The sequence below is a fragment of the Rhinoraja longicauda genome, unplaced genomic scaffold (assembly GCF_053455715.1).
Source record: "Rhinoraja longicauda isolate Sanriku21f unplaced genomic scaffold, sRhiLon1.1 Scf000089, whole genome shotgun sequence".
Lineage (NCBI taxonomy): Eukaryota > Metazoa > Chordata > Chondrichthyes > Rajiformes > Arhynchobatidae > Rhinoraja > Rhinoraja longicauda.
The window spans coordinates 37501-59848 of NW_027601307.1; the positions used below are offsets into that span (position 1 = coordinate 37501).

Here is a 22348-nt window from a genome sequence, read left to right on the forward strand (position 1 = left end):
AAATGTGTGTGCTCACAATCACGATGCTCGAGACAATCTAGAGAAACAAGAATAGTTTATTTGCAAGTCTGCAAAGTTGGGTGCCTCCCCTTTCGAGACACACCGAGGTCGGGAAAATCCCTTCTTTTTATTCACTTCAATTTACAATTGTCACACCTTTAAGTCCTCCCCTTCGGGCTCCTTCCAATCGGAGCACTGAGGTGCACAATCTACCGTCACCGCCCCTGTTGCCTCCCACATCATACATCGCATGCACATTTAAATGAGACATCTTGTCATGCTGGGCGTCTTTGTAATATTCATTTATCTCATTAGGCAAGCGCAGTACAGAGTAGTTCATGCCCTTCCTCTCCCCTAGTTCTCTGATTATTTTGCCCTTCCTCCTAGTTCTCTGATTATCTTCTAACACTTGTCCTTGGACTGTCACCATTTGTTCTTGCGGGTTTTTTTCTAGCCGAGCACGGTCGGGTCAGCTATTTCTCAGGGTCCCTTTTTTTTTCTAGCCGAGCACGGTCGGGTCAGCTATTTCTCAGGGTCCCTAGTCTAAATCAATTATCCCTTTTTTTTTTTACCTCTCTCTCACAATTGTGTGGATGTTCCTTGTCCAGTCCCCTCTGTTCACTGCAGTCCCACGACACAGCTGAGTGCACAGTGCTTCCACATTGTAGGATGTTGGTGTGCAGTATAAAACAAGTCAATGTCGTTGGGCCGAATGGCCTGTTCCTCTGCAGTAACTTCCACACGAAACACCCTTGTTTTGGCAACCACTACATTACTAATGAGTTAACTCTGCCCTGCTCTATCATCCCTGTTTTTAACAGGAAATATATTGACTGAGAACAAGGGACTTTTCACACCAAGGAATCAGGTAACCATTGATGAATGGGCTCAGATGCAAATTGAGCAATAAGGAAACAGGAGAATTTATGGAAAAGGAGAGTGGCAGAGTGGTGGGAATAGAAGGAGGAACGGACAGATAGAGGCAGTTTTCATAGGAGTTTGAGTGGAGGGCTTCTGTATACCAAATTGAAATCTGCCATCATAACATTTCCAATGGAAACTCTGCAGATTAATTTGCATCGATTCCCACAATCCTGTTTGTAACAAGAAACACCTGGACGGAAAATAAAGTACTTTTCATATCAGGCACAGGTAACATTTTGTGAAAGGCCTCAGATGCAAATTAAGCCACAAATGACAAAGGGAGAGTTAGTGGAGTGGGGGGAGAGGGAGGCAAAGAGAGTTTTCAATGCAGTTTGAAATATTGGACTGTGCAGGAAGGAACTGTAGATGCTGGTTTAAACGGAAGATATACACAAAAAGCTGGAGCAAATCATTGGGACAGGCAGCATCTCTGGGGAAAAGGATTGGGTCGAGACCCGAAACGTCACCCATTCCTTCTCTGCAGAGATGCTGTCTGTCCCCTGAGTTACTCAGGCTTTTTGTGTCCATCTTTGAATTATTGGACTGGGTGGCCTGTTTCCGTGCAGTATCTTAATAATTCACTCTCACATATCTGGACATTGCAGTTCCAATGGAAATGCTCCACTGTTCAATTCTACCCTGTTCTGTTATCATATTTATAATGGCAGTTCAATGAGAACAAGGCATCTTGCACTTCAGGATCCCAGGTAACTGGCCAAATGTCACAGTGGCAAACTGAGCAAAGGTTGGAAATGTGGAACGAGAGAGGGATTGTCCAATGGAGAAGGTGAGGGGAGAAGGCATGAAAGAGACAATAGTTGGAGAGACACAGAGTGAGAGAGACAAACTAATGAATGGATGGGCATGAGAAGGAGGTGTTTGAGTTGCAGTGTTCGGGGGCAGTGAAAGGGGAGAGAAATGGAAAGTTTATTAGTTTGAAAGCAAAGGCAGAATTTTACCTATCATCATTTCCCTATTGCACCAATCTCATTCACCCGTTACTGCTGATCCTGGTCATAAAATTCATAACCTGGTTTTAAATGCCTTCCATGGCCTTGCCCCTTCCCAGCACATATGCCCCACCATTACCTTCAGTGGTTGTTTCTCTCAGCCACTCTAATTCTGACCTGTTATCCACAAATTTACCAGGTTCACAATTAATGTCTTTGTCTTCAGCTGCCCAGGCCCTGTGTGCCGTTAGCCCATTACTGATCCCGAACGCAGTGACCAATGTCTGGCACAGCGATTGTCCTGTGGAAGTTTCCTATCCAATGCTCTATGTACATTGCATATCCACTGGCACGGTTCTTGTGTGTGCAAGTATTCAAAGGCAGGTTGGGTAACTAAATGGGGACTGCAACAGAAGCTCAGTGTGCTGGGATTAGATGAAGAAGGGTGGGAGGAGCTGGTGTCATTTTTAAGCATGGAATTGGTGGTGTTGGTTGGATTGGAGGATTCTGTGGTGGGCAGTTCGATTATAATTGTCCATTAAAATTATAGAAGATGCATTGCATTGCCCGTGGTGTTGTATGGATGTGTCCAGTAGATGTTCTTCCTCTGTCCATTTAAGATTCAATAGTTAGAACCCTCTGTCCAATGATGCTTCTTAGTATTTAGGAAGCTCACTGACTGAGAACAATGGACTCTCCATGTCTGAGGCAGAGAAAACAGCTGAGGAAAAATCACAGGAATAATCAGCAACGGTTGGAAGCAAAGCTGATGTGAGAGAGGGAGCCCGGACTGGGAGAGTCATAGAGTCATACAGTGTGGAAACAAGCCTTTTGGCCCAACATGTCCACACCGACCAACATGCCCCATCTACATGAGTCCCATCTGCCTGAGTTTAGCCCTATCCCACTAAACCTAGTTTACACCTGAGCCATGTTATTTACAGTTTACACTCCTGGGCCCTGTCATTTATAGTGTTACTCTCCTGTGTCCTGTCATTTACAGTGTAACTCTCCTGGACCATGTTATTTACAGTGTTACTTACATTCCTGGGCCCTGTCATTTACAGTGTTACACTCCTGAGCCCTGTCATTTACAGTGTTATTTTCCTGGGCCCTGTCATTTACAGTGTTACACTCCTAGGCCCTGTCATTTACAGTGTTACTTACACCACTCCTTGACCCTGTCATTTAGTGTTATTAACTCTCGTGGGCCCTGTCACTTACAGTGTAACTAACTCTAAACGTTCCTTGTCTATATACCTTTCCAAATGTGTTTTACATGTTATCGTACCTACCTCAAGTATCTCCTCTGGCAGCTCATTCCAAATATCACTGTGAAAATGTTGCCAACCTGCCCTTGTAGCTCATGGCCTCAAATCCTGGCAACATTCTCATAAATCCTCTCTGCGCTCTTTGCAGCTTTGCACCACTTTCAGGGAACCTGGGGGGATCTCTTGAATATGATACTTTGGGTAGACAAAGTGGTGAAGACGGCATATGGCGTCGTTGCCTTCATTGGACAGGACATTGAGTCAAGAGTTAGGACATCACATTACATCTGGATAGAACATTGGTGAGACTATACCTCGAGTATCATGTGCATTTCTGGTCACCATGGTATTGGAAGTCTGTGATTGAGCTAGAGAGGCTGCAGAAGGAAGTTGCCGGGACAGAAATGCTCAAGATGTGAGGAGAGCCTGGGTGCGTGGGGGCTGTTTCTTTTTTGGAGTGAAGGAGGCCGAGGGGTGACCTTGCAGAGGTTTCATTAAATCACGAGGAGCATAGATGAGATTGATGGTTGCATTCATTTTACCAAGGCAGAGGTTGGAGGCCTCTTGGCTGACTAAAGCTGGAGGCAATGGGTTTAATGGCTGCCTGGATTATGGGCTATTACTTGTTGTGATATTGCTGGGACTACTTTGTGTATCCAAGAACTACTTTGTATGGCTGTGTATATAAGTGATGGGTGTGATTAGGCGGACACTCTGGATGCAGGTGGCCACGGAATAAACAGCCTGGAGTTGAGCTCCAGCAAAGTAACCTTTTAAACATGTGTACTCGTGGTCCTTCCAGAGTCACAACAAAGGTACAACAAGTACCGGACCACGAAGTACAACATGGTGGCAGCGGCTTGGTGTTTCGCCTAGGGAGGGAATGAAGCATGCCCGAGCTGAAAACATTAAAAAGAAGAAAAAAAAGAAGAAGAAAAAAAGAAAAAAAAGCCCTGAAGGGAAACAAAACAAAAGAAAAGTTTCCAGCTCGGTAAGGGACGTTTGGAGTGCATCCCGACAGGGCCAGTGTGAGTTGGTATAGTTACCTGCTCAGTAGTTGGCGCCAGTTGCCGACGTGACGCTGCAAGCTGCTGAGGGCGGTGCGTGTAGGCCCACGTCGCGCCCCAGCACTTGTGTAGGCCCGAGATTAGAAGCCTGCGACTGCTTCGTGGGGGAGAGACCGGGAGACCCGACACACACGGAGATGTGCGGTGACCGGGGAAGACCGGGAGACCCGACACACACGGAGATGTGCGGTGACCGGGGAAGACCGAGAGACCCGACACACACGGAGATGTGCGGTGACCGGAGGAGACCGGGAGACCCGACACCCACAGAGGTGTGCGGTGACCGGGGAAGACCGACACCCGCGGAGGTGTGTGGCGACCGGGAGAGCCCCGGAGGAGACCGACACCCACGGAGGTGTGCGGCGACCGGGAGAGCCCCGGAGGAGACCGACACCCACGGAGGTGTGCGGCGACCGGGAGAGCCCCGGAGGAGACCGACACCCACGGAGGTGTGCGGCGACCGGGAGAGCCCCGGAGGAGACCGACACCCACGGAGGTGTGCGGCGACCGGAGGGGGTCGGCGACCGGAGGGACCGACCACCCGCGGAGGTGCGGCGGCCGGTAAGGCCGAGGCACTAAATACTTACCCAGGCGCGTCGACTGTAGAGTCGAGACGGCCCTGGGCCCGAGGCAGCGGCAGCGCGTTGGAATTGCGCGGCAGCTGCCGGGAGCACCTGTGGGCGGGGGCTGGAGCACCTGTGGGCGGGGCCGGGAGCACCTGTGGGCGGGGCCAGTGGCAGCGCGTTCGAAAAGTTGAACGGCAGCTGCCGGGGAGCACCTGTGGGCGGGGCCAGTGCGCACTGTAGCGGAGGCGCGATCGCACCGCGATTCCAGCAGTGGGAGCCCAGCAGTGGGAGCCCAGCAGTGCCAGCCCAGCAGTGAGAGCCCAGCAGTGCCAACCCAGCAGTGGGAGCCCAGCAGTGCCAACCCAGCAGTGGGAGCCCAGCAGTGGGAGCCCAGCAGTGCCAACCCAGCAGTGGGAGTCCAGCAGTGCCAGCCCAGCAGTGGGAACCCAGCAGTGGGAGCCCAGCAGTGGGAGCCCAGCAGTGCCAGCCCAGCAGTGGGAGGCCAGCAGTGGCAGGCAAATCATGGTGGTGGAGCATCTAGAGCCTACACTGCATTTGATCTACACAGCACGTCTTCTTGAGGGGAAGATATGGAACAAAATGAATATTTTGTGTTTAATGACCTGTGTAGTGATCTGTGTACTGAAAGCTTAATGTATTATATTTGATGCTTTTGTATAAATGTATATATCTGTGGAGTGACCACACGGAGTGAGTGACCACCCGGAGATGAGTGACCACCCGGAGATGAGTGACCACCCGGAGATGAGTGACCACCCGGAGATGAGTGACCACCCGTAGATGAGTGACCACCCGGCGATGAGTGAAATTCCGCAGAGGAGTGACCACCATGATGGCGAAAAAAGCAATTGTGTTTAGTTGTGTTATTGGTTTTGTTTGCAAATAGCAATGGTGTTTTGGTTTTGTTTGTTAAATATATTTTAGCCCTCGAATGGTAAAGAAAACAATTTTATATAAGACAAGGGGGATGTTGTAATATATAAGACAAGGGGGATGTTGTGATATTGCTGGGACTACTTTGTGTATCCAAGAACTACTTTGTATGGCTGTGTATATAAGTGATGGGTGTGATTAGGCGGACACTCTGGATGCAGGTGGCCACGGAATAAACAGCCTGGAGTTGAGCTCCAGCAATGTAACCTTTTACTTGTGGTCCGTCCAGAGTCACTAAAGGTACAACAGGTACCGGACCACGAAGTACAACATTACTTACAAGGAGAGGATAGCTGATAGAAGTATATAAAGTTACGAGAGGTATAGAGAGACTAGTCAGTTAGACCTTCTTTCCCAATGTGAAATTGACAAACACTAGAGGGAATAGCTTTAAGGTGAGAGAGACAAAGTTTAAAGGAGATGTGTAGGTCTAGTTTTTTTTACACAGGGTGATGGGTGCCTGGAACATCCTGCCATGGGTGGTGAGCAAGCAGATAGAATAGTGGCATCGGAGAGGCTTTCAGATAAGCTCATGGAGCTGCAAGGAATGGAGGGATATAGACCATGTGTAGTCATGCAGCAGGGAAAAAACCCATTGGCCCAATTCATTCATGTCGGCTAAGGTATTCCCATTTGCCCGGGCTTGGCCCATTTCCTTCTAAACCTTTCCATGTACCTCTTTTTAATACCGTTATAGTCCTGCTTCAACTACATCCACTGGCAGCATGTTCCATTTACCCACCATCCTCTGAGTGAAAAAATTGCTCCCAGGTTCCTGTTAATTTTGTTCCCCTCTTACCTTAAACCTATGTCGTCTGGTTCTTGATTCCCCAACACTTGGGAAAAGACCATGCACGTTTACCCTTCTTATTGCCCTGATGATTTTTTCACCTCTATAATATCATATGCAAAGAGATATGATTAATGTTATCGTGCTGCATTCGACATAGACCTTGTGGATGATTCTGTGATGTGCTATTCTATGTCATAATGTGAGCAGGGAAAGATTTAAATAGGACCTGAAAGACAGATTTTTTTCACACTGAGGGTGTTGGATGTGTGGAATGAATTGCCAGAAGTGGGAAAGGCAGGGACAATTATGACATTTAAATGCCTTTTGAACAGGTTCATGGATCGGAAAGGATTAGAGGGATAATTATGGTCAGGCAGAGGCAAACGGTAGTTGGGCCAAAGAGCCTGTTTGCAGGCCATAGTTGTGCTTCAGCTGCCAATGTCGTGTTTACAGTCTGCCTTTTCTGGGACCGGAGCACAGACACCAATATCTGATGCGACATGTTTTAGTACAACAGGAATGATCCTGCCAGTTTCTTTTTGCAGCCCTCTCTGTTCACTGTGAATCCACCACACAGCTCAATGCTGCCATGTGGGATGCTCCTGGAGTGGATGATAAATCAGATAAAATTCTCTGCAATTTCCTCTCTTTTCCAGTGCCCATATACACAGCTCAGTGTCACATACTGACCCAGTACTAATGTGGCTGGGATTTATTCTGGGGCTACATCCTCTCTAGCCCGCACTGTCCATTACATTTCCAATACACAGCCCACTGGCAGTGTTAATAATACGACTACTCCGTCTGCTAACACCCTCTCCTCCCCCACTCTCTCCTCATCTCCCTCCTCCCCCTCCTCCCCACCCTCCCTCCTCCCCCCCACTCCATCCCCCTCACTCCCTTATCCTCCCTTTCTCCCACCTCCCTTTCTCCCCCCTCTCTCCCTAGGAGATAGATTTAAACTCTAAAATGTAAATAAGTTTAAAAATATAACACCAATTTCAATGAAACTTCTTCCATTAGCACCAAAGGGATGACGGTGAGTTAGGTGGGCCTAAAATTGTCGTGCTCTCGTGTACCGTTTTGGCTGTAGTTCAGGAACAAGCAAACAAGAGTTTTAGTATATAGATAGATGTTACAGCTTACACCCATCGTTGTAACAGAAAATTGGATCTATTCTCAACTAAATTGGATTTGTGGATAATCATTTTATCCTGTAATCCTAGTTTGTTATTGTCGGAGGGAACTTTGTGGTTTTTTTGTGCTGTATCCTATATCTGGCTTTACTCAGAAAGACAGAAAAACGAAATAAAACAACTCGTAGATTAGTGGTGAGTCAATCGAACAAGTCGCACTGGGAAACACTCTGAGAGAACCCAAAAATGCACAGCACCTACTGTGATTGTTGCTTGAGGATTTGAAATAAGTCATCATTAATCAATGCGTCTCGAACCCTTCATCTTTGTCTGTCCCTAAAGTGATCTATAACTTATGTTTCCTGTAATTTAGTGTGCCACTCTCTCCATTTGTACCAAAAATGTAATTATCCCTGTATGCAGAATTGATGGGGTCAGATGATTAAAAAAAGACTATTAATAGCTGGGTTCAGTGACAGAGCAGCTGTAATCTGAAATGTGCAACAGATAAGAACCTAAACAGAACTGCGGACAACTACCCCCACCGCCCCATAGATAAGCAAGCCTGCTTTTGAGCAGAGTGTATTAGTTTTCGCTATTATAACTAAGCTGTGCTGTGAAAGCTAAAAACATTTAAATAGCTATTTATTTCCTTCCTAAATTCCTCTGTTGACCATTTTTCCTATCATCCTTCCCCATTATGTCAATTCTGGGATTAAATAGACTATAACCTTATAATTTCCAATGATCTAATTAAGTATTTCTGTCACCTCCAACATGTAATCAACGTAGTTTGTCACCTAATTAAGTCTTTCTGTCACCTTCATTCTGTAATCAAGACCTAATTTAACTGTTAATCAGGTTTCAGTGTAATCTTGTTTGCGGAGAATATAAAAGCTGTACCAAAGTCGCGCTCAGGTCAGTTTTGTCTGGTCTCCTGGTGTGTACCAGTTTAAATAAGTTGCCAGTTACTTCGAACACCAACTCCAAGTGGCTTTTCAATGTACTCTTAGAAATGGCCCAGAGTCAGAGGTTTAGAGTGGAAACGGCCATTCGACCGATCCTGACCACAGCAACCAACATATCCCACCTACATGAGTTCCATCTGCCAATGTGTGTCCCATATCCCTCCCAACCTATCTTAGCCATATATCTGTCTAATTGTTTCTTGAACGTGCAATAATCCATGCCTCAACTACCTCTGGCAGATCGTTGCATTTGTGCACAAAATTAGAGCACATGGTATTGGGGGAAGGGTATTGACTTAGAAAGAGAACTGGTTGGTAGACAGGAAACAGAGAGTAGGAATTAACGGGTCATTTTCAGAATGGCAGGCAGTGACTCATGGGGTGTCGCAAGTCTCAGTGCTGGGATCCCAGTTATTTACAATCTATATACTACAACTCTCGTTTGTTTGTTCCTGAGCTACAGCCAAAACGGTACACTATAGAGCAACAATTGTAGGCCCACCTTACTCACCGTCGTCCCTTCAGTACTAATGGAAGAAGTTTCATTGAAATCGGTGTTATATTTTTATAGTTATTCATATTTTAAAGTTTCAATCTACTAGGGAGGGAGGGAGTGAAGAGGGAGGGGGAGGAGGGAGGATTGGGGAGGAGGGAGGATAAGGGGGGTGGAGTTGGGGGAGGGAGGGAGGGGGAGGGGATGGAGGGGGAGGAGGGAGGGAGTCGGAGGAGGGGGGAATGGGAGGGGGATAGAGGAGGGGGGAGGAGGGGGTGCTGCACCAACGCAGGAGAGGTTTGGGCCCAACTTGGTCTAGTATATATTAACGATTTAGACAAAGGAATTAAATGTAACATCTCCAAGTTTGTGAATGACACAAAGCTGGGTGACAGTGTGAGCTGTGAGGAGGATGCTATGAGGCTGCTGGGTTGAATTATATAGGTTGGGTGAGTGGGCAGATGCAGTATAATGTGGATAAATGTGAGGTTATCCACTTTGGTAACAAGAACAAGAAGGCACATTATTATCTGAATGTTGTCAGATTAGGAAAGGAGGGGGGACTAGACCTGGATGTTCTTGTACACCAGTCACTGAAAGTAAGCATGCAGGTACAGCAGGCAGTGAAGAAAGCAAATGGCATAGTGGCCTTCATAATGAGAGGATTTGGGTTTAGGAGCAAGGAGGTCCCACTGCAGTTGTACCGGGCCCTGGAATATTGTGTGCAGTTTTGGTCTCCTAATTTGAGGAAGGACATTCTTACTATTGAGGGAGTGCAGTGTAGGTTCAACAGGTTAATTCCTGTGATGGCGGGACTAACATATGATGAAAGATTGGATCGACTAAGCTTATATTCAATGGAATTTAGAAGGCTGAGAGGGCATCTTGTAGAAACATATAAAATTCTTAAAGGATTGGACAGGCTAGATGCAGGAAAAATGTTCCCAATGTTGGGGTTTCCAGAAGCAGGTGTCACAGTTTAAGAATGAGGGTAGGCCATTTAGGACTGAGAGAAGGAAAATCTTTTTTACCCAGAGAGTTGTGAATCTGTAGAATTATCTGCCACAGAAGGCAGTGGAGGCCAATTCACTTGATATTTTCAAGAGAGTTAGATTTAGCTGTTAAGGCTAAAGGAATCAAGGTATATGGAGAGAAAGCAGGTTACTAATTTTGGATGATCATGTTGATTGGCAGTGCTGGCTCGAAGGGCCGAACAGCCTACACCTACACCTGTGGGGGGGGGGGGGGGGTGGGGGGTGGAATCTGGTGTAGGGGAAGATGGGGTTTGGAGAAGGGGAGGAAGAGTCTGGAGTTGGGGGTGGGGGAGGTCTGGAGAAGGGGGAGGATAGAGTCTAAGGTTGGCAGAGGCTATAATGTTGGGTGGAGGGAGGGAGGGTGGGGTTTGGGAGGAGGGGTGGGCTGGGGGTGAGGAGCGAGTGTGCAACAGGGTTGGTGGATGGGGTGGGGGGGGAGGGAGCGACGTGTGAGGCTGGATGGAGAGCAGGTTGGGGACGAGGGAGAGTGGGGTGGGGGGGTTTGGGGAGGAGGGAGTGTGGGAGGAGGGAGAGCAGGATAAGGGAGGTCAGAGCGTGGGGAGGGGGAGGAGAGAGTGTGGTGTTGGGAGGAGTGTAAAGTGGGATTAGTAAGGAGTTAGGATTGAGGGGCTGGAGTGGGGGAGAGTAAATGCAAGGGGAGGTGTCAGGATACATGGTGCAGGAGAGGGCTGGACAACTGGGTTCACCAGAGGCTGGTGTTGCCGTGCACTTCGGTCTCCTACCATCCCACAGAGCTGCTGGATTATTTCCCCACTACACTCACTGTCTGTCCATACTTTATTACAGATCCAGCCTCCGTACCAACTGAGGAGCCCCAGGAAACAATACCCGAACCCTGGAGGATTTGTCCACCGTCCCAGAACCAGATGCAAGCTCAGGTATCAATGGAGGGATTGTTGGAGCAGGTTCTTCGGCCAGTGAGGAGGGGGTCTGGAGTGGGTTGAGGATGGGCCCTGGTATTGGGGGAGGAGGTAGGTCTGGAGTGGAGCGAGTAGGGGTCTGGAGGCAAGGATCGTTGGGGAAGGAGAGGATTGTCGGGCAGTGGGTCTGGATTAGGTGTGGGTGTCTGGAGTGGGGGTGGGGGTCTAGATTGGGGGGAAGTGGGTCTGGAGCGGGTGCAGGAGGGGGTCTGGAGTGGTGGGAGGAGGTGGTTGGGAATGGGTGGGTGGGGTCTGAGTGCGGTGAGGATGGTGTGAGGTGGGGAAATCTAGCTTTGGGGGTTGGAGTGGAGGCAGTGGGGGTGGGGGTGGGGCAGGAGAGATTGTGGGCTGGGGAGGACTGTGTGTTTGGGGGAGGAGGAAGTGGTCGGCGCAGGAGGAAGTGTGGGACGGAGGGAGGAGCGAGTGTGGGGTGGGGTGTGGGAAGGAGTTTGGGGTTGGGGAGGAGTGTGGGGTGGGAGGAGGACATAGTAAGGAGTTCGGGAGGAGTGCGTGGTGGGGGGAGGAGGGAGTGTGGGCTGGGGAGGGATTGTGGGGTGGGGTGGGGAGGGGGAGGGAGTGTGGGCTGGGGAGGGAGTGTGGGGTGGGGTGGGGTGGGGAGGGGGAGGGAATGTGGGGGGGATGTGGGGTGGGGGAGAACAGAGTATGGGGTTCGGGAGGAGTGTGCAGTAGGGGAGGGAGTGTGGGGTTGGGGGAGCAGGCAAGTGGGGCAGTGCGATGTGGGGAAGAGCGTAAGAGTGAGGGGCGGAGGGTCGTAGTTAGTTGGGGAGGAAGGCAATTAAGAATATATAGAATGAGCAGGGCCATGGTGTGACAAGTGACGGCTGGAAGGCTGTGAGATTGAAGATTGAACATGTTTCAGATGGTCAGCCCTCCTCCACCCTCGGGATCAGTGATTCCCGCACTGACGTGAGTCTGCAGCTACATCCCGGTTCACCCTGACACCACAGAGCACGGTGGTGCAGCGGTTGAGTTGCTGCCTTACAGCGAATGGAGCGCCGGAGACTCAAGTTCCATCCTGACTACGGGCGCCGTCTGTACGGAGTTTGTACGTTCTCTCCGTTACCTGCGTGGGTTTCCTCCCACACTCCAAAGACGTACAGGTATGTAGGTTAATTGACTGGGTAAATGTAAAAATTGTCCCTAGTGTGTGTAGGATAGTGTTAATGTGCGGGGATCGCTGGGCGGCGCGGACTCGGTGGGCCGAAGGACCTGTTTCCGCGCTGTATCTCTAAATCAAAAAAAAAATCAAACCAATGAATTTTAGCAAGGTCCTCACTGATACCACCAAAGGTGGCCTTGCAATTCAGAATGTTAACTCGTAGGCCTGCCCTGTCTTTATCTATAAATATCTTAAAGCTAATAGAACAGTGGTAGCTCGTACCAAAAGGTTCATCCATGAACACTTCAGTCACTTTCTCTTCCCAATTTCCTAACAGTAGATCAAGCTTTGCCCTCCACTGAAAAGGGGCCTCGACATGTCTAAGTAAACTTTATTGAACCCTGTCTCAGCCCTTGACACTCTTTACTTGACACCCAGTCAATGTTAAAATCATCAATATTAAAATGTCAACATTATTAGTTTGCAGATTCCTGCAATCTCCTGGCATATTTGCTTTTCTAATTCCCGTTGAATATTTGGGGGCATTTAATAAACTCCATTAAAATGATCATCCCCTTTTTTATTTTTCAGCTCCACCCAGATAACCTCACTGGACGAACAACGACCGGTAATGTCATCTCAGATGACTGCTGTGCAATCGATACAGCAAAAGTGTGATGGCAAGACTTCAAGACTTGCGTGTTCCTGTTAGAGTGAAGGGCACGGCAGGTGGGAGTAAGGAAGCTTTGATAACGAGGGAAATTGAGGTTCTGGTCAGGTAAAAGGAGGCAGGGGGCAGGTGGTGGTAGTTGGGATCAAGTGTATCCCTGGAGGAGTTTCGGGAATTGAGGAGCATACTTAAGAAGGAAATAAGGAGAGCAAAAATGGGGGCCGGAGAAGGGGGCACCTTGATCCTCACGGGCAGGTCGGGTGGAAGGGCCTGTTTCCATGGTGAATGACTGTGACTTGGGAAGGGAACATACATTAGGAAAGAGAGAGCAGGAAAGACATCGTCTCAGCCACATTCAACCTGACTCTGATCTTATTGATGTTGGGCTGTTGTATTCAGATGACGAGGACCAGTGGATTGGGATAAAGGTGACAGTGGAAGGAGTGATGAGAGAGGAAAATGTGATGGAAGCCCTCCGTGCAAAGGTGAGAAAACTATGAGGTGGAGGGAGAGAGGGACAGATCTCCCTCTCACTGTCTGCCCTCACTGAAGGGGAGCAGATCCCTTACCCTCAATATTTCCTCAGTATTTTCATTCCCCTCGTCCCCTTCACTATCCCCGTCACACTCTCTCCCCCCTCTGTCTCCCTCTCCCCCTCTCAGTTCCTCACTCTCCACTCCCCTCTCTCTTCCCCCCTCTCTCTTCCCCCCTCTCTCTCCCCCCCTCTCTTCCCCCTCTCTCTTCCCCCCCTCTCTCTTCCCCCCCCTCTCTTCCCCCCCCTCCCTTCCCCCCCTCCTCTCTTCCCCCTCTCTCCTCCCTTCCCCCCTCCTCTCTCCCCCCCTCTCTCCTCCCCCCCTCTCTCTCCCCCCCTCTCTCTCCCCCCCTCTCTCCTCTCTCTCCCCCCCCTCTCTCTCTCCCCCCTCTCTCTCCCCCCCCCCTCTCTCCTCCCCCCTCTCTCTACCCCCTCTCTCTTCCTCCCCCTCTCTCTCCCCCCCTCTCTCTCCCCCCCCTCTCTCTCTCCCCCCTCTCTCTTCCCCCCTCTCTCTTCCCCCCTCTCTCTTCCCCCCTCTCTCTTCCCCCCTCTCTCTTCCCCCCCTCACTCTTCTCCCCCTCTCTCCTCCCCCCTCTCTCTCCCCCCTCCTCTCTCTTCCCCCCCTCTCTCTCTCCCCCCCTCTCTCCTCCCCCCTCCCCCTCTCTCCTTTCTCCCACCAGTTACTCACCTTTGCTCTTCTCTGGGCTTCAGCTGAAGGAGATGTTTGATGACCCGGACCCTGAGATTGAGCGGGTGCCGTGAGGGAGGAACCTGCGGTGGACTGATGGGGACCCAGCTGTCAACGCCCCGTCCCTCACAGCCTCGCCTCTCGCTCGCCTTGTCCACAGCGAGTCCATCCTGGGGGTGAGCTTCATTGTTGCTGCTTCTGCCTCTGCAGCAGGGAGTGGGGACGCTCGCTGCTGCTGCTGCTGCGTTTGGGTTTATTATTGTCACGTGTACTGAGGTACAGTGAAAAGCTTTGTTGTGCATGCTATATATAAATACTATAATGCTAGATATCGATATAATCAGTTCACACTCAAGTACAACGAATAGTGCAAAGGGAAGGTACCAATTGCAGAGTATATTTCTCAGCATTGTAGCAAACAAGTTCTGTAGACAGACTCCAATGTCCCCAATGGTGTAGAGGTGAATCGAACAGTGATCGAGCTTGTGGAAGGACCATTCAGAAACATGAGAATGGTGGGGAAGATGCTGTTCCTGAGTCTGGTGGTCCGCACTTCTGTATCATCTGCTGGGTCGGAGAAGGAATGACCCGGTGGGACAAGTCTTTGATCATGTTGGCTGCTTTTCCAAGGCAGCGTGAAGTGTGGATGGAGTCAATGAAGGGAAGTCTGGTCTGTGTGATGGACTGGGCAACATCCACAACTTTGCAATTTCTAATAGTCTTGGGCAGAGCTGTTCCCAAATTAAGCTGTTATGCAACCCAACAGTTCGCTTTCCATGATACACCTGGAGAACTTTATAAGAGTCACTGGAGATGGGTTTTGTGTCTCCAACGATTCAACATCACCTAAGACACGATTTTAAAAAAAAATTGTTTCACTGGACTCCAATTCTGTGTGACTGAATCTATTTATTTTTGACAAATGCAGAAATAAGGAAAGCCTTTTGGGCTCAGCTGGTTATTGGAAAGGAGTTCTGCTCTCGCTGGTTAGTGGGGAAAGGTAGTTGGGGTAGTGAGGAAGGTGCCCTGGACAGGTAGTGGGAGCAGTGGAGGGGAGGGGTGATGGTGAGTGGGCCCAACGGGGCCGGTAAGAGAGGGTGGGAGAGGAGCAGCAGAGTCCGTGGTGAGGATCGAGTTCTCTCACAGAACAATCTACCTAGAGATTCTCCAGACCACAAAGCTCACACACACCTTTATTCTCACACACTCTCCATCTCACTCCGTCGATTTCACACTCTCCATCTCACACACCCTTGGGACGCATCCCATTAAATGAGTGTATTTTTCGAGTCTTTAAGTGGCCCGTCCACGTTGGTCATTCTAGTGAGAATCCACAGGTCCAAAAGAAATGGCCGGGTTCTAGATGTTTGGGGGGGACTGGCCCGATCTATAATGTCGAGATGTATGGGGGACAGACTTGATCGAAGATGTCAGTATGAATAGGACGGCTCTTTAGTCACCAAGCGAGGAGTTCACCACCGTAAAGGTGACGGAGCTGGTCTGTCAAATCGTCAGGCTAGAATGCGTGCGTTCTTGACCGCGGGACGTTGTCCGGAGATGTGTGCCAATGTTTTGTTCGCCAGTGCACATCTTCTGCACAGTTTGGCCATGTTGGGGCGGCCGTATGAAAGGGTACATCTAGTCGGGTATAGATTGCACCTGAGCTGTAGTCTTTTAATGAATTGTGATTGTTTCATTTTATGGAATCCGTTAAGCCATGTATTTGATGTCTTGTCGTTCTTATAATAATGAATGCCGGGGCCCTGGGCCAAAAGCTTAGTCCATTTCTCGAATTCCCATTGTCGCCATCCCGCATATTCATTCACAGGCTTGGCTTTTCCTTCAATCCCCGTTATGTTTCGCAGCCTTATGTTCAGTGGGGTACCGAGTATACTCTCCTCCCGTATGGTATAGAGACCCGCCTCCTCGTTGTTACTTGATTGGGCAGGCTTGAGAAATTCTCTTATTTCTCTTAGCACTCTTAGATTTTTACATTTCGTTATGTGCTCAACGTTGTTGTTTCCTCTGAACTGGAATGAGGCCAAGATGACTGCATCTTCAGATTTTCCTAGAGATTCGAGTTTCCGGATGATTGCCGATGGAATTTGCACTTCAAGCTTTGGTAGTCCGAGGCCACCGTCCTTGTTTTTGGAATCAAGTATTCCGTCTGTAGTGTCCGCAGGGAGGTGTAATATCTCCTTCACTGCTTTCTTGATGATATTGTCCAGTTTTATTACAGTGTTTTGGGATGCTTCCTTAAGGATAAGGTGGTAATATACCCTCGGAATCATGTGTGTTTTTAGGATTTCGATTTTCTGCGTCGGCTTAAGTTCTGCAGCTTTCAGACTCGTAATCCACTTATTGAGTTTTGCCGACCAGCTGTCCTCGGTCACTCCTGCCCATGGGTCTATTCGAGCTCCCAAGTATTTTTCGAGCGCCCCCTTTCGATGTAGTCCACCGGTTCACCGTTGATCTTCCACTTTTCTAGGGTGTTGAATAGAAACGTTTTCCTAGAGGGTCTACAGTGGAAGCCGGCCGTTTTCTTGATGTTAAATTGTAGACCTGTGATCTTGCAGAACTCCTGCAAGATTTTCATGTTCGCCGCCATTCCCGCGTAGGAGTCACTGAGGATGGCAATATCGTGGGCAAATGCCAGTGAGGAACAGCTGACTGCCCTGTTCTTATGTTTCATCACGACACCCATCCGTGCCTGTTCCAGCGTACACAACAGGGGGTCCATGACAATGTTGAATAATAGTGGTGATAGTGGGTCGCCTTGCTTGACTCCCATGTTGATGAGTATGGGCTCTGTAACGGTCTTGTCACCTTCTATCACCGTTGTGTTGTCCGTATAGAGGCTCTCCACTAGGTGAACAAACCTATTCGGTACACCCATCCTCTTAAGTCCAGCGGTGAGCATTTTGTGGCCAATGGAGTCAAATGCCTTTGCGAGGTCTACAAAGACTACCGCCAATTCCTTTCTGTTGCTCTTTGCCCCCTTCATAATGTTCTGTAGGATTGCAATGTTCTCATTGCATCCAGGGGTGGCTGCTATAAATCCTTTCTGCCTAGGATTAAGCTTCACTGCCTCAGACAGTCTTTTCGCAATAATTTTCGTAAAGAGCCGGAGCAACATCGGCCCGATCGTGATAGGCCTCCAGTTATCGATGTCTCTGAGGAGTTCTGTATCCTCAGTTTTCGGAATTAGCCAATTTTTGCCATAAAGAGAACAGTCGAGGTATTAGTGTCTCATCCTGACCCATGATGTTTTCAAGGTGCTCGACCTTCATTCCGTCCAGCCCAGCTGCACTCTTCGCATTCATTGCACTTAGTGTCCATCTCACACTCTTCCCCCCTCTCTCCCCCCCCCCCTCCCTCCCCCAGAGCTGGTCTGTCAAGTCGTCAGGCTAGTATTTTATTTTATGTACAATAAATCATGCAATTACAAATATCAACATCAAATAAACGTGGTGTACAAACTATTTACACAGACCGCATGCCCATTTCTATTGATCGTTAAACATCTGTAATATGTCCAATGTTAGGGCTATTGTCAGATCTGACAAATTTTTCGAGAAGGATTTGTTCCTTTCGATCTTGAGGTATTGCATTAGGGTGTCGTTCAACTCATGCCATTTCTCACGAGCACCCATTACGAATCCAAAGAATTGGACCGCTGTCCCCTTGGTCATTTCAGCAATCTGTCCCCTCAGATGCTCATACTTCTTGGTCTTTTCCGTCCAAGCACGCTCCAGTTCCATGTTATTGCTCTCGTATCTCACTGTCACATCGACCACCGCCACTTCCTGCCCTTTGACACATCCTTCTCTCCGGTCTCTCCATCTCACACATCCTGCACCTCAGTGTCTCCATCACCCACACTCACTCTGTCATTTTCACAGCATCCAACTCTTACTCCCCATCTCACAACCATTCACACTCCAACTCGTACTCCCTCCACCTAACACAATCTCCATCGCATTCACTCTCCACCTCACACTCACACCATCACTCTCCACCTCACACACCCTCCAACTCACACGCACCTCCATCTCTCACACACTCCATCCCACACACACACTCCACCTCCCACCCCCTCTCCCCGCCGCACGTCCCCTGTCCCTGCCTCCCCTCTCACTTTTCACGTCCTCGCCCCACTTCCCACGCCCCCTCTCCCCACTTCTGACACTCTCTCTCCCCATCTTTGTGCACTCACCGGATCTGCAACTTCTTTTTCTCAGACAGTGGTGGGTACATGGGACGAGTTGCCAATGGAAATGGTTGAGGCGGATACAATAGCAACTAAAAGACGTATCAAATTCTTTACCTTCAGTCTGAATAATCACACGTGATACTGGATTAGCACATCAGATTTATTCCACCATGGGGTTCTTCCCGAGAAGATCTCCAGACACAATACTAGTGTCTGAAGAGACCTCAACTCAGGGCAGGGGAAGAACAACTTCTCCACCATTGTTTACTTTGTTATACAGAAAAAGAGAGGTGTGTAGCGCGTCGATAAAGGCAAGGAGCCAGGTGTGACAAAAAGAAATCAAGGACCAATTACACATCTAATACAATAGCAACATTGTAACATATACAATGGTTACAGAGAAGACAAAATCATTGATACAGGTCACATGCTCAGAAACCAAACCATTAATATAAGTCACATGTTTTTAGAGAAACGCATCAATTTACCTAGAGTGGATTCAAAACTTTTCCTACTTTCACACGCACCCAAATAAGGAGTTGTTACTAAGAAATAAACTTTCTTATCTCTATAGACGAGCAATCTCGTAGCTGCATGACCTTGCTTTACTGTTTCAATACACAGCACTCGCAGTCAGACAGAGTAGTGGGAGAGGACAATAGCCCATCTCTTCTGTACACTCCTTATCATTCGTAAAGGGACAAACACATTCTGTTCCCAAGGATAACATTTCTGCCACAAGCATCCATCTTACTGCTTTCCACTAAAATAAGCATTCATTTTATATTAGCTAAAACAACAAAAGAAACCATCTCTACTACAACAAAATATAATATCTCTAATTGACTATATCAGCTAATAGCATAGATTCTCAGCTACATAGAAAGGAAAGGTTTAGATGGGCTAATTATGGTCAAATGGGGCGAGCTTGGATGGGCATTCAGGTCAGCATGGACGGGTAGGGGCAAAGTGTCTGTTTGACTTCTGTGTTACTCGACAACTCTTTATCCACACAGACACACACACATGCCTGACAAACATACATACACACAACACACAAATAACTGAGAACAAACATACCGACACTCAGTACAAACAATCCTGACTGCACACAGATACACTCTATCCACACCCACTCATGCACAGGCACACTCACACACACATTCCTGACTACACACAGATGTACTGGAACAACACACACTGTCTCTCACTGCTGACCACACACAGACACAGTATAACCCAACACACACACACCTCACTACTGACCACACACAGATGCACTGTAACCACGCACTCTTGGAGTCGGACACACACAAACACTAGCAATGTGCCAATGTATTTTGACCACACAACGGATATGCACAAATAGACGATCAGGAACACATTAATTCTACCACAGATCATCCTCCATCTATGCCCCTTCTTCCCTCTGCTCCATCATCCGTCACATCTCCCGCCCCAGCCACTTCTTCTCTTCTACACTTCTCCCCACAGGCCGTTTTCCCAAGTATTCTCTCACTCTCTCCTCCATCACGAAATCCAGACATTGTCCCTTTTACTCCAGTCTTCTCCCTACTGCACTGCTTGCTCGACAGTTGTACTGGGTCCCCTCACCCCCCCCCCCCTCACCAACCGGCCCCTCCCTCACCCAGCACCTCAATCTCTTCCCTCCCTAACCCTCTCTCCAATCACCCTCTCCTTCGACGACCCACCACGTTAATAAGTGTGGCATGGATAGGGTAGTTGGAACTTTTTCCCAGGGTGCAAATAACAGATACTAGAGAGCATAGCTTTAAGGTTCGAGGGGGAATGTTTAAAAGAGATGTATGCGGCTATTTTTTTTACAATGAGGTTGAGTACCTGGAACTGCTACCAAGGCTGGTGTTGGAGACAGATAAGGTGGTGGCATTTAATTGACTTTAGGTGGGTACATGGCTATGCAGGGAATTGAGGGATATGGAATATATGGGACGGCGCTGGCCTCAGTCAGTGGAGAGTGTTGTGGAATCATTGCCAGCGCGGTGACACACTGATGTGGAGCCGAGTCCGTGAGGAAGGAGAGATCATCCGGTGAGCTAACGACGGACTGGGGCAGAAGAAAGCAGAGTCCGGAACGGCAGCTCAGACTGCACGGGTTTAAATGCCAGAATACTAAGACCATCCACAACACGTTTTAGTACTTGAATATTATTTACTGTACAGCCGATGATTTATATTGCTTTTGTTAAATAAACCTGGAACCGCTTGACAGCAAGTTTCTGAGAGCGTGGTCTTCCTTTATCATCTGAATAAAAGGTGGGTGTTCGGTGCCAGAGGAGGGAGATGAGGCGGGTACAATAACAAGGTGCAGAGATAGAACAGTACAGCACAGGAACAACAAGGGAATAGATAGGGTGAACGCAACAAAATCTACCCGGATAAGGTAATCAAGAAACAGGGACATAGGTTCCAGGTGAGAGGGGAAACATATTCACACAGAACAGTGTAAAACACGGGCAAGGCCACGTCTGGGAGTTGTGGGCTCTGGGGCGGTGAAGAAGGCAGGTGGGATACTCGCCTTCATGGGCGGCGGGGTAGAATGCAACTAGTTCCACGTTGGTACAACTTTAGAAAGCTTGGTCAGACCTCAGCTGGTGAACTGCGAGCAGGTCTGGTCACCACACGACTGAGGGCACAGCAGATTCACCAGGATGGTACAGATGCAGTGGGTATCAGAAAGAGTGAGAGACAAAGACTGGGATATGCTTCCCCTGTGGGGCAGAGGAAACTAATGGGTAACAAACAGAGGGATTCAATATTATGAGGGTAATTGGTCGAGCAGATAGCCGTGAACTTCACAAAAGCAACGGTGGTTAAAATATGAGGACAGGACAGTTTGAACGAACGCGATTGGAGGTTTGGAGGACATGTTTATTGTAGAGACACAACATGCAAACAGGTCCTTTGTCCCACCGAGTCCAACTGATCATCGATTACTGTTCACACAATTTCTGTCAGCCCACTTTCTCATCCACTTCCTACACAAATTGATAGAGCACCGGGAGAAAATCAACGTTCTCACAGGGAACGTGTAAATTCCACACCCATAGCACCTGAGGCCAGGATTGAACCTAGGTCTCAGGTACAGTGAGGTAGAAGCGCTACCAGCTGCGCTACAATGCTGATATGAAGGGAGGTTTTCCCCAGAGACTGGTTGAAATCTGGAACTCATTGGTTTAGGTTTTTGTTCATTATTGTCTTGTGTACAGAGATACAGTGAAAAGCTTTGCTTTACTTGCTATCCAATCAGATCTAATAATGTACATTAATGCAATCAAGTCAAACACAAGTACAATAGGTAGAGCAAAGGGGGAGATATTTGGTGCAGAATATAGTTCTCAGCATTGTAGCGCACCAGTTCCATAGACTAAGACCAATGTCCACAGTATGGTTGAGGTGAGTCAGACAGTACTTGAGCAGATGGGATCGTCCTTTGTTCTTGTCGCCACCTCCCCCCCCCCCCCCCCCCCCCCCCCGTCGCCTGGTCCCTCTTTGTTCTAGGCATCCCTCCCCACGCTGTGTGGCTCTTTGTTTTCTCAGCAGCACATCCTGCCCGACCTCCGGCACCCACCGTTGGCCCGTCCGACCTCCAGCACCCACCGCGGGCCCGTCCAACCTGCGGCACTCATGCGGGCTGGCTAGGAGCAGGGAGAAAGTAAGAATGCTTGGGGTGGGATGAGTGTTTGATTATGTCGGCTGCTTTCCCAAGGCATTGTGAAGTGTACATGGAGTCCGTGGTGAGTAGACTGGTCTGGGGGATGGACTGGGCTGCATCTTCGGAGGAGGAGGAGGAGGAGTAGGAGATTGAGTTAAGGTCTCTAAAAACATGAAAAGCGTGCAGGTGCACATTTGAATCACCAAGCCGGTGAATGCAACAGGCCAATATTCTGAAATGGTATTACTCCACATGTATGCAGCCATTAAATCAGGTCTACACAGTCCAATGTGTCTGTGTTGACAAGGATACCGGAGATAGTACCAGTCTCCCC

General features: G+C 48.7%; 1 protein-coding gene across 5 annotated transcripts in view; it reads left to right on the plus strand.

The window, feature by feature from the left end:
• Window positions 1-22348, plus strand: part of LOC144589972 (uncharacterized) — a 287778-nt gene that overhangs the window by 25431 nt on the left and 239999 nt on the right. For 2 of the 5 annotated variants that reach the window (XR_013546105.1, XM_078394886.1), the window contains exons 3-7: window positions 10964-11055; window positions 11978-12218; window positions 12809-12845; window positions 13287-13372; window positions 14131-14283. Coding sequence is in view for 1 of the 5 variants with exons in the window: in XM_078394886.1 (XP_078251012.1) it covers window positions 14147-14283 (137 nt within the window). In the remaining 4 variants the exon portion in view is untranslated. Of the gene's footprint in view, window positions 1-3947; window positions 4890-10963; window positions 11056-11977; window positions 12219-12808; window positions 12953-13286; window positions 13373-14130; window positions 15787-21899; window positions 22015-22348 lie in introns of those variants that run through there. The other 3 variants (XM_078394887.1, XR_013546106.1, XR_013546108.1) reach the window with 3 other exon arrangements.